This window comes from Seriola lalandi, unplaced genomic scaffold (assembly GCF_002814215.2).
Source record: "Seriola lalandi dorsalis isolate HSWRI2012SDOR001 ecotype SW California unplaced genomic scaffold, Sedor1 jcf7180002054829, whole genome shotgun sequence".
Classification (NCBI taxonomy): domain Eukaryota; kingdom Metazoa; phylum Chordata; class Actinopteri; order Carangiformes; family Carangidae; genus Seriola; species Seriola lalandi.
Window position 1 is genome coordinate 48802 of NW_019525382.1, and position 13380 is coordinate 62181.

The 13380-nt window shown below is 41.4% G+C and overlaps 1 protein-coding gene across 1 annotated transcript in view; it reads left to right on the forward strand.

Annotated features, from left to right (window-relative positions):
- nr5a2 (nuclear receptor subfamily 5, group A, member 2) overlaps positions 1 to 13380 on the forward strand; it is a 69340-nt gene that overhangs the window by 29653 nt on the left and 26307 nt on the right. Inside the window, exon 5 of the mRNA XM_023426522.2 lies at positions 10345 to 10464. Coding sequence (XP_023282290.1) covers positions 10345 to 10464 — 120 coding nt within the window. The remainder of the gene's footprint in view (positions 1 to 10344; positions 10465 to 13380) is intronic.

Here is a 13380-nt window from a genome sequence, read left to right on the forward strand (position 1 = left end):
GGGGGGGGGGGGGTTAAGATAGACTGTCTCTACTGTCCTGAATAATACAAAAGGGGGAAGCCTGTTGTCTTCTTTGTCTCCTGTTTTCTTGTCTTGTTTTCCTCTTAACGCAAAGACAGCCAGACGAGGATTATGGGGTCATTTCCCACAGTCAATGAAAGTCACACACACACACGCAGTTGCACAAAAACACACTTGTTTTCATGCACATACATCCTGTTTCTCACTCACATCTGACAGAGTCATGACCATTTAATAAAGTGAATGCAAAACCCCACTTTTAACCAACACACAGACACACACACAGACACACACACACACACACACACACACACAGAAATCTGCACCTACATCCACACCTGCATACATACACACTGACCTCCTCACCTTCTTATATTGCATCCTACCTTTCACACTCAGCACACAAACACCAAGTCATAAATTGCAGCATTAACTCAAATAATGATTGCACGGCATGAAAATCCAATGGCTGCGGCTTAATGCCCAGGAATCGCCAAGTAGATTAAGCTGGGTGTGTGTTTGTGTGTGCTTGGGGAGTCTGTAGGGGAGGGGGAGGTGTGTTGATGGATCAATAGGATTTCTATGATCAGTACCTCCCAGCCAGGAACCATATAGACAGTCAGCTAGCGCAACTCATTTTACATTTGGATGGCATTCATTTTCTATGTCTGCATTTGACGTAGGAAGGGAGGTGTAAAGCAGAGAGTGGAGTGGCGGGAAAGAAGCAGGAGACTGCACATGTGTGTATTTAAGTGTGTATGGACAATACTGCCAAGCATTTGTATGTATGTCTCTGTGCAAGTATGCAGGTCTTGACATGATTGCATCTGTGTGTGTGTGTGTGTGTGTGTGTGTGTGTACGTATTGGAGTGAAGAAGGAGGAAGGGTTACTTTTGGGAGATGCCATTCCCTGGGCTGCATGCGTATTAGCGGTCTAATGTTCATGTGAATAATTGATTAGGGCTTCTCTGTCTTTTTGATAATTAGTTGATAGCTTCTTAGCTTTAAGCCCTGAGATTTCACGTCTGTGTGTATGTGAGAGAGTGTGTATGTGATGGGGGGTAGGTAGTCCACTTCTGAGGTATCCTGAAAACAATAACTTTCAAAAAAGAAAAAAAAAAAAAAAAACTCAATTCCTTTAAGCCATGCACTCATGGATTAACTTTCCCTCAGAAATGAGGCAAAAGTACATACGTTTCTTTCTCATAACCTAATTTTTTCAGGAGTTCTCTCATTTTTTTCTGTAGTGCTTCACATATGATTGCTGGTTAAAGTTGAACTCAACTCACTTTTCTTTAGACACTGTATCACCAGCATGACTGAGATGGACCTTCTCATTTCATATACACTTATACTAAAATGTTGCCAGACGTTACCTGAACATTTTGTACATATCTAGTAAACAGACTTGCCATAGCAAACAACAATAAACATTGCTTGCATGAAAAGATATCTATTGAAATTCATGTCAAGCCTCTCACTGGTCTGTTCTCTTGCCTTATTGATTTTTCTATCTTTCATATGCTTATGCATCAAGTAAAAACGGAATAGGAAAGTTTGGGCATGGTTGGTTCATCCTCAAATCCCTGCGCTGATATCAGACAGAGAAGAGGGTTTGTTGCCATCGTCAGCGACCTTGAGAAAACGAGACGTTCTTCCCCCTGCAACACACAGACCCACAGAGATACTTTGTTTTTCCTGCCTCATGAATGTCATGCCAGGCTTCTCGTGTATTCTCACAGATATGTGTTCGTGTGTGCATCTGTGTATGTGTGCTTACACTGGCTTAAGCTAACAAATTAACCTTGCAATGATCCATTATTTTTACCTGTAACAGCTGTTGTATTCTTAAGATTCTTCAGCATCTTTGTTATTTATTCATCATATACTTACATATTTATTAAGGACACAAATTGTTACACTGGTTTGCTTGATGAACAGCTACTGCATTTCCTGTATCTGTAGCAGCCCATGCAAAGCAGGAAGACCTTAATAGGCCCTCGTCTTGTTTCCTCTCATCTCAACAAGGCTCAGGACAATAGGATGCTGTATGGAATAAAAGGACAGATGGGGGAGGGAAAGGCGGGAAAGAGGGCATGTCCAATCATTGGCCAGGTTTTTGTTTTCCCTTTCTACCACAACCCTGGGACAAGAAGGTGAATGTCATGAATATCGGGATGTGTCGACAAATGAGAAGATGTGAAGACGGGGAGAGGGAGTGTGCATGGCCAATCGAAAGCAGAGTGTTCCTCGGGGTCAAAGGTCAGCCCCCAGAGTCTGTTAATGTAGTCACCGTGGGAACAGATCAATCTCAGTGCCCCAGCAGTATCGATCAGACGTGGGCACATGCACACTTGGACACACACCTAGACACAGACAAACATTCTTTCTGACACACAAACAGCATTCATTCGCTCTTACAAAGCACTCTCTCTCTCTCTCTCTCTCTCTATCTCTCTCTCTCACACATACACACACACAAAATACCTTAAATAATGTTTTTTTTTCACAGAAATAGTTTGAACCTGACCGGGAAAAACAGACTTTCTTTGATGATATTTGATCTTCTTGTAACAAAAATGCTACACAGCATTACAAGTCACATATTTAACAAGGCCAACCAGTGTGACAAACAGACTCAATGCCTTTGTTACTACAAGAAACACAAAAGGACACTGCTAATATTCACCATCTTCTATACATTTACTGAAACTGAAAAAACAAATTCCATTTTGAAAATCCTCATAAAATGATGAACAACAATCATCTCAAAGCCATATGACTAATGGTTTATTCAAGGGCATGAAGACACCACTGTTTAGTATTTAAATCACAACTGATTTTCCACTCACATAGTTAAAGTAAGCATAGCGGTACTACTGTTGAGCTTCAAATATTATTTATGCCATCCTCTAATGCCAAAACAAAAAAAAGCATGGGGACCCAGGTCTTCGGTTCCCTTATGTCCCATAAAGTCTTTGCCTTAGTTCGACTAAGTCACGCACATTATCCACTTGTTTACTACAGCAGTTCTCATGCACTATGTGCCACATATTTTCCACATCAGTCTAACCTCAGCATTGTGTCATTTCTGTCCTACACACAAACATTTCTTCTGTGAATTGAAGGATTGTATGGTCTCTATTGCCTCATATTCTCTTTAAAAGTTTGATGTCAAAGAAAATCCACATGATGTTTACACTTAACTTGCTCTACAGTACCCTGAGTGAATATGTGCTGTTGAAACACCGGTAGTAGTACATGTAAGTGTTTCTAAATTGAGCTTTAAAACTGACTGAAATCCACAATTCCAAAGAGCAAAGTCTTTTTTTTTTCTTTCACAAAAACTGTTCTTCTTAAAGTCAGAGAAATGCTTTTCTACAGACACAAGGCCTTCTTGTGACAACGGTGATATTTTCTGAGCTCACAGAATGCCTGTGGCATCTCTATGGCTGTTTAGGGACATAATAACAGTCTAGGGTTTCTGTGTGCTCAGTTGGAGATAAATCCACAGGCATTCTCCACTACCTGATATGTTGGATTAGAGATACATGCAACCAACAAACAGGTGCCACTGACATGAAATGTTGATGAGCATGCACATAGTGATATACTTGTCATGTACGTGTATACATAGCATACATTCAAGGTGCAAATCACAGTGAGTAGTATCAAGCTGATGTTAAGTCTGCTAGCTTTAGGGAGATATGCATTAATGTGTCTATTGCGGTTTTTGTCTTTGATGGCAGAAAAACAATGGGTCAGTGTTGGTCTAAAATCAGTCTGCATCACACTACATTTAAGAGACTAAACTGACCACTTTGACTACAGACAAATTAAACTAATTAAATGCCTAGTTTCTTTCCAAATGTCAGTCTAATCCTATGAGAATGTTTGAAACATTACTGAATATAAAAAAAAAGATGTATAAAAGACATCTACTAGCTGATTAAAAGTCAATGAAATATCCTAAGAAAAGTAGGAAAAAAAAGTTGTTCTTTAGCAGTTGTATTTTAATGACGGTATTCACACACAAAAAAAAAAACATCCACTATTTCTTTGTACTGTACCCTCAAGTTTTTGTGGAACTACCATTGCATGAAAACACGATGGTACAAGGCAAACTTTTACCTTGATCGTACGAATGAAGGACGTACTGCACATTAACTATTGTCCAAGCATCAATAGCAAGAAAGCTTCAAATGTCTTTCATTTGTTATTGAAACAACAGTGTGTGTGTGTGTGTGTGTGTGTGTGTGTGTGTGTGTGTGTGCACGTTCACTGGAAAACCTGCATCCTAAAAGTCAGTTCATTATCAGGCAAACGTGGCAGGTGACCAACAGGTGTATGAGTAGTAGAACTATTGGTTGCTTTTCACTCCAACCTTGTCTGCAGGCTGACAAATTTAGTTTTACTGAATCTTAGTTGTTCAGCGTATTATCACCAATGTTATCATTCCTCTCTTCAGCAAGCAGCCCTCTCCCCCCAGCTAGCAGTGCCACCTGCTCATTTTCCCAGCATTCTTATCACCCCCGCCAACCTTTGCATCGACACCCAAATGGACTGTATGCCTTGATAAACAAGAGCTGGTTTGGGAATAGGTGAAGGAAGGGCGAGGGAGTGAAGGGGGATAATCGTTTTCATTCTCATTCAATTCTGCAGTCTGTTGAACAGTAACATTGAAACCCAAAGCCCACCTCTCCCCACCCACCAGGTCACATAGCTGGAACATCCTAGGGATTTAGTCACTCACGTCGCCATTTTTTCAGATGGATGCAACTCTATTTGCGGCTTTTGAAAGTTATGGCTGCTAGAAATGATTTGCATTGGTATTCGGTAGGTATTTGCTGCTTTATTTGACTTAAAATAAGACACAGGTTTGAAGATGCTGAAGTGACATGATTTTTTTTTAAAGGACAATTTACCTCCTTTGTAATTTGGTCTTTGTTTAGAGACAAGAGGAAGGGTAATATGCAAATAAATACACTGGTAATAAAATTTGAGCTTAGGTCAACAGGGCTACATGCGCTTCCACAGGAAAAAGTATCAACCACCTCATGATTTGTGAAACACTGATGACCAATTAGCTGAACAAAATCCTATTGTTGGCAATGGAACCCCACACTGAGACTCTTTTCAATTAAATTACCAAGCTAAACTGGAAATGAGCTACAGTACGTTCAAGCACGGCATAATTAAGTGTTCGCAACACTCTGAGAACAACAGGCGCCGTTCTAGGTGAATTAATGCCTGTTCCCAGGTGAATACAGGGCCTGTTTGGCTCAAGGCGAACAGATGCCAAGACAGGACTGCACCAAAGGATGGCTGCTAGAGACGCATGAGCATTGATGTCAGCTTCAAACCTCACCTGTAGTACTCAGTAGACAGCATTGATTCTTGTCCAGCAGAGAGAAACAGAAGACGGAAAGACAGAAGCACAGCTATTGTTTATGTACAAGTCGTTTGAGGCAGATAAACTCATCGTCTGCGTGTGTGTCTGTTCCCCCCTCTGCGTCAAAAAAAAAAAAAAAAAAACAGATTCTCTCCATTCATTAAGGCTCCACAGAAGGAGATTCCATTAATCTGTTCATTAGGCCACATCAAAAATGGAACTACTTATTAAAATCAGATCCAGCTGTGTACTCTCGTTAAAGCCCGCCGTACCGTACGAAGCTTAACAATGCTCGTGGCACTAGACCAAAACCCGGCCACAAGAAAGGGGGGAAGAGATTCTACTACATTGGCCTGTTTTGACTCAACACACCATGATAATTGCTCTACTCTTAGCAGGGGGCTATGAATAAACATTACTTTTGTCAGGGAGCGTCTGAATGCTCCATTTCCAATTAATTTACATTTGCCCAGAAATGGAGGGAATATCTGCTCTTAATCTCTATGTTTTATTTTCTCAATTTCCCCCAAGTCTTTTCTCATTCTCTCATTCCCTGTCTGGCACTTTCATTTGCCCCCCCACCCCCACCCCCTCACCCGCACTCTCTTTCTTTTTCTAACTCTCTCTCTGGAAAATCCCATTAATCTCAGCCAGTGGTTTTGAACAAAAGCTATGGGCTAAGCGATTGATCCGGGCATTGATCCCACTCGCCTGAACGATCATAAAGGTGTTAAATTGGTTTCTTGGAGGATATGTATTTTTCATTGCTGGCTGCTGCAAGTAGAAGTTCCTGCTTGGAATTTTTCTCTTTTTTTTTTTTTTTTAACCAAACACTGGTGATAATATTAAAATATTAAATAGATCACACCTTGAAAAGTAGCATTAAATGTGGATTTTGAGGCCAGTTTGAAGTGATTTCTGGGGAGTGTTTTTTCTGCATGAGCATGAACCTTAGAAGTTAAAACCTTATAATGCGATTTACTCCGTCCAAGGACAGGTAAAAACTTGGGATTGTCAAAATGTGCACATTGGAAGCAAAAAAAGCAAACACCTTCATTGATATTGCTGTGAATTATTTCTTGAATTGTTACTGTAAAGCTAAATTCGTATTTTGAAAGGTTTTGACATGGATAAGTGTTGAAAGGCCTCTGTTTTGAGAGAGATAAACATTAATGTTCATCAGTTGGTTTGGTTGCAGTTTTACAGTGGCATACAGAGACGAACTGTATGGGTTATATTTCTGTATTGTCAAAGCAGCACAGGTGCTAAAAGACATCAGACCAGCATGACAATTGTATTTATTCTAATGTAATCAAGTGAGAAAGAAAAGTGTTTATTTATAGAAACTAAATGAATAGGCTGTATTCAATTTATTTATATTCATTATGTCTGTCTTTGATGACCTTCCTTGCTCTCTGATAGTTTTAATGAGGGCATTCGAATTTTGCTTCTTGTCCTATGCTTGAGGCGCCTCTGATGTGGGACCACAAAAAAATACATGTATGGAAAGGAGGAGGAGAGAGAAAAAAGAGGCCATGATACTGTTAAAACCCTTAGAAAAGGTCACTGAAGCTTTGTTTGTTATTTTGTCAGTTTTATGTTAGTAATCCATTGTTAGTCATAAAATGGCAAACAGTGATAATAAGTGTGTTGTGTATCACCTAGAAAAATGGGGGAAGTGAGAAACAACAGCACAACAAGTTTGTTTCCTGAGTCAATGAGTCAACATTGCTGGAAACAGTAACAACTGGCAGTGTTATCTTAATTTTCCATGACTATGGGGTGAGATAAGAATTAACCAACTAAATATGTCATCTGTTTTATTGCCCCTGTGTAGTTCAACAAGCTGCTTGTTTGAACTTTGTAGTGTCATGTCCTGAATAAATCAGTTTTAAAGATCATCAATCGGCCACTGGCAATCAGCCAGTGTTTTACTGACTGTATCGTCTCTGCACGGAGATAGTGTTCAAGACTTGCCTGCACAACAACACAAGACGAATCGGTCGTCAACTCCATGTCATAAAGTTCATATTATCTGAGTGAGCAGGCAGCAGATCTTGTAAGATCAGGCGCCATGAATGTTGCTCATTTGACAGAGCAAAGGAAGAGCTTGTCAGGGAAACAGCTCGTGTCGCTGGCACTTAAAAGGTCAGCAAACTGAACCCCAACCCCTGGCCTGCCCTCACGCCTGCCTGTCTGTCACCAGTCCCCCTCTTCCAGGCGGGTGTCCCCCTGCCCTCGTCTAGGCTCCTATCAGCCGCCGTCATCCCCTCTGAGCTGCCCCTCTTTGATGACCCAGGCCTCTTGTCAGAGAAGAGCTTCCAGGCAGGCAGACTGAGGACAGCCCTTTGATGAGGACCCCGACACTTGCCAGCTTCACTGACATGCAGGGGGGGTTCTTTGAAGAGCCTGGGCCTTACATGTACCCATCCGTCCACACACACGCACATACACACACACACACACACACACACGGTTACATGTTCTTCCAGGGTCCTTAGATGGAGGGACGAAGAGAAGAGGATTGGGGCACAGCACAGAGAACTCCCTCCTTTGACTACCTTCCTTGCGCTCTGATGGTTTTAATGAAGGCATTTGAATTTTGCTTTCGTCCTGTGCTTGACACGCCTCCAGTATGGGACCACAAAAAATAGATGTATTAAAAGGAGGGGGAGGGAGACAAAAAAGAGGCCGTGATACTGTCAAAAATGTTTGAAAAGGTCACTGAAGCTTTGTTGTATTGTGTCAGATTTTCCACTGATAAAAGAGAAATGGGAGATGTAGGACATTCCAAGACTACTTTTGGGATTTGTTGCTGCATAATCTCACTACACCATTCCTTTATCATATTCTGGGAACAATTTATTTCAGTGCAGGCATGACAGAGGCATGGTGGTTGGGTACGCAAAAACACTTTCCTACATATTGGGTTTAAATAGTCAGAAGAAAAGCAAAAGAAGTATTTAAAAGGACTGCTACCAAATGTCAGCTGTTGCCAAAGACAACCAAAGTCGTGCATCCTCAAGTGTTCATGTCCTCCAACTGTGTGTATGATCTGGCTTCACTGCGTCAGTGTTATGGCACAGCTATTGTTATGACTACCTGAAAGGTAAACAGACACTGTTTTAGACACTGTTTTACCCCCCCCCCCCCCCCGATCACCAGTCAAAACAATCCTAACCAACAAGCAACAGACTTGGCCGCAGCCAGTGCCGTGTCATACAAGGTAATAAAGCGTTTGATGCTTGTTGGCAGAGCTAGAGTTGTTGACAACAAATTAGTGCCTGGGGTCACTGCAGATTTTGACAAATGAATCCCTGTACAATATCCAGACAGCACGAAAAAGAAATTCCTTTCAGCAGTGTTCACGCTGCACCTGCCTGTGTCACAAAGTTATAACATCGATCCACATTCTTCACCCTGCGAGTTGTGGTTGACATTGGCGATGAACGTCACAGACCGTTCTCACAGACTCGAAGCAACAAAGTAATTCACATCACCACAAAACCGCAGTGTGCCCAGAAAGACACATCGTTCCCAAAGATACCACAAAGAGCACAATGTTTGTTGACAGAAAAAAAAGGGGGAAAGAAAGGAGAAAGAACCTCTCATACATTTTCCTCATTCCTTCCTTCTCAATGTGGCCTTTTTTTGTGAGCGTGGCTATGTGGAGTAATGATTAACACAGCCCGGCATGGGAAGAGAGTAGCGGTTACAATAGAGGGGGTTGTTTTTGGTGCACAAACCAACCGTTTCACCTGTGTCAGCTTCCCAAGCTCACCTGGCAGGTCCCTGGGAGCCAGCGGCTGGCATTCAGGACGGGTGGGTGGGGGGTGGCTACTTAATCATTATCATCTGAGGAATCACTCAGAAACTGCTGGCAATGGGCAAACAGATAAAGCTGGCAACATTGTTAAATCAGGCACGTAGCAAAGTGCTTAACTGAGTGTGGAAAGGTTCACATGAGAAAGCTTTAGAGTGTGTACAGGGGACTTTTGAGCTTTGTGTAAGGTTGAAAAAAACAATGCCCATGGTGTGCAACTGATCAATAGCGATTGACCTGTGAGCAAGCTTACCTTGCAAACAGCTGCCTGTGATATTTTCGAGCTCCTGAGGCTGACACTGTGCCTCAACTTTTTATTTTGAGGAAGGGACACTTGACTTTATCCTTTGTGTTTGAACTGGAGACTTTTAAAGCTTAAGCTATACAGAGTATAACAAGACATAACTGTTACTTATTCAAACATAAAACTAAAATAACAAAATTAACTTTTATTTCTTCAAGGATATCCATCTATTACCAGCATTCAAAACTAAATTTTCAGAATGATTTTATCCACTACGTAGCCTACATTACATGTAAAGAGATTTGAGATGTTGATGTTGATGCAGCAACAAATCAGCAGTTTGCATAGTAGCGAAGTACATATACACTAGTTTCCCATTTACAATCAGTCCAAGGTCAGGTAAGCTTATAAACATACATTTTTAATATTTCCAAATGAAGCCACTGGCTGGAAACCAGAAAAAAAATAATAATAATTTTGAGAATTGGTGTGCAGCATTCGTCCCTGTGTTGATATATGTTGATGTCAAACTGGTCACCAAAGCAACTAGCCTGATAACCCATTGCAGCATTCATTGAACAGCCATAAACATAAGTTGAATGACTGGTCTTACCTTTAACAGACTTTTCTTGCTCAATAGCCTGTGTCACAAAAACAACTCTCCGTGTTGATCCCCTCATAAGCTTTCATCTGCATGTGTGCACAACTCACACAGAAACTCATCTATACTGACAAACTTTACCTTCTACAGGGGCTGACACAAAATAAAAAAAAATAAAAAAAATTACTTAACAGGAAGTGTCGTTACGGCTGTGTAGGAGGAGAAAATCAAATAGTTGAACTGATGTTTTTGTTTGTGACTAGGTGGACGACCAGATGAAGCTGCTCCAGAACTGCTGGAGTGAACTCCTCATCCTCGACCACGTCTTCCGGCAGGTGGTGCACGCCAAGGAGGGCTCTATCCTATTGGTCACCGGACAGCAGGTGAGTCGGTTAAATTCCACCCTGGAAACTACCTCCACCGTTTCCTTTTTTTCCTCCTACAACCCTGCCGACCATGCATCAGCTGCTCCTCAGGGGACCCTCTACATCTCAACAGTTCCCTTAAAGCGTTATTGATCACTCAGCCACACAGGAGTCCCTGCCTCATTAAAAATAGATTATGTTTATAGATATAAACTAATGTCACCAGGAGAATCAATTTTGCATTTTTTTTTTTTTATCTCAGTATATGAAGACTCCGGCATGTAGGTAAATAAAGCACTTAGTTACGCAGGCTGCAACATAGTGAGTAGGTGGGCAGATTAAAGAAAATGTGGCTAAGTGTGGTGTTTTGTTTTACTGGAGCCTTTAAGGGAGTTGGTGGGAGCTGATGCCAGAGGCCCAAATGGCTCGCATACTTACTGTATCAGGATGGTGTGGTTCTGTTTTTGCAGAGACAACAAAAACTGAATGTATGCGCGTGCATTATCTCATGCACACACATAGGAAAGATAGAATAATGCACCTCCAAATAAAAAGAGTACACATGCACATGCACACTTACAGGCAAGACTACAAACAAAGACATGACACTTCCCATCATGAATAGGCTTCTGACCAGTGGTGTGGCTGTCAGTGAGATGAAAAGTCATTAATTATTGATTGGCTGGCTCCCCAAAAGATTGCTCTTAAACAAAATCTTTTACAACAATAGATAGCGGATTAAATATTGGAGCAAGGCAAGTGTACTGAGTACCAGCAAGGAAAGGAAGAGGGAAGAAGGAAGAGCCAAAGAGAAGGAGAGATGTTTGGGTAACAGGTGGTGGAGAGTAGGAGAAATGGTGGAGGAGGAAGTCAAACAGAAGTGGAAGAGGATGGTTGCCCAATAATCGCGAAAGGAAAGGAAGGGGATGGAGAGAAGAGATGTGGGAGTGAAAGAAATCGATTGAGCCAGAGGACAAAGGACGAGAAGTGATAATGACGGGGAGGAAGGAGGAAAATATAAGAGGAGAGATGGAGGACTGACTAAGGGACAGTGGCAGGGAGAAGAGGAAAAACTGACAAAGAGGTCTGTAGAGAAAAGAGAAGGAAGAAAGGACGAAGAAGGAAAGGCAGAGAAGGAGTGAGGAAAGAGAAGGAGAAAGAAAGGCAAAAAGGAAAAGGCGAAGAAGGCAATGGTGATCGACCTAGATGAAAGAAAAAAGAACGTAGAAAGAATCGTATGAGGAAAAGAGATGGAGGTATGAGAAGGGAGAAGGAAGAAGGAGGAGGAAGAAGAAGGGATCAGGGAGGAGGTGATGAGGCGAAGAGGAGAGGGCAGTTTGAAGAGACTAGAGCAGTAAGAAGAAGGAGGAGGAGGGGCTGATAGTCAGGGGAGGTGCAGGACGGCGGTTTCGTTTGCATACTTTGGTTAATGAACAGCTGGTGTTTGGGGGGGCAGTGGGGAATGTGTGTGTATGTGTGTGTGTGTGTGAGAGTGTGAGAGAGAGAGAGAGGGAGAGAGAGAGGCTCTGAAACAGTTCATTATCTCCTATTATTCTCTGCCTGGCCAGGGGTGACAGCACAGTGATAACACCAGGGATATTTAGACCACAGTAGCAGCATCACCCAAAGCAAATGCCACACGCATGCACGCACACACGCACACACCACATAATGACTGCTCGGGCCAACATACTGCACTGTAATAACTTAATTGTTACAATATGCTAATCATATTGGTGTATATGATGTTACATATTGTCATGAAATAATATACTATAATAATACATTATAATATTATTTTTTCACCCCCAGCCATTTTCTTGTTTGTACTGAAGTTTTTGCGATTTTCTACTTTTCATTTCATTCATTTTCCGCTAAAGCTCAGAGAGAGGGATTGAACTTTATTCTGCGGGTTAAGACAGATATCCTTGTACTTTAACCGTCAAAAAGTTTGAGCTCAAAAGATTGACAATGTGGCTGTACCACATGACTTAAATAACTTACCAGGCCCAGTAAGAAAAGGCATGACTCAGTGTGTTCTTATGTTTTAAAGTTAAAGTTAAAGAGCCACAATCATGGTAGAAAAGTCTCTTACAGCTGTAGCAGTTTAATACGTGCTTCACAGATGAAATCAAGAGACTTTGAGCCTTTAAACAATGTATAATTTTTCAAGGTTGTGTGAAGACTGACTCTGTTAAAACACACCTAAAATAGCACGACCAAGTATATTTGTTAATCATTTTTTGATCAATTACAAAAAGGCAATTTTTCTATCATAAAAGTTGAAGTTGACAAAGTTTGCATTGGGAACCACTGACCACTGATGTCCTCACATTGGCAGATATTTTCACGTCTTTTTAGAAAAATATGACATGAAGAGAGAGGATTTGTTCAGATGGAGAGTTTAGACAGATGTTTCTCCCCTTTTGCTTTGAATCAAGCTGCTCTCGTCAGTCATATGCTGCACTCATACTGACCTTTGAAAAGAAATCCATGGTAGCAGCAGATTTACTGTTATAGCCTGTCATTTGCTCTCTGTCTTGCTCATTCTCTTGCCCTTATGTTGCTTGCTAATTCCTGTCTTTTTCAAATTTCTCTGGCTTTCGTTTTCTGTACTGCTGCATATCATCATGTCACCAAAAGCAGTGAGAAATGGCCATGAGTGTTTTTTTTTTCAGTTTTGGGTTTAAGTGAAGAAAGGAGGCTTGTTCTCTATCCTGTCATACGACCAAATGCAAAGTGGAACTTGTCAAAATGCATGCAAACATGAAATGACAAAGACCGGACTGAGCTGCTGAATGATTAAACAAGGCCTTGCAGCTTTGCTACCAGTTTTCAGTATGAAAATCCTGATATTTTGATAGCACAACGCTCCTGGTGTACATGAAATTCAAATGATGAAGAAATGCAAAAACAGACGTTCCTCAGCTAGCC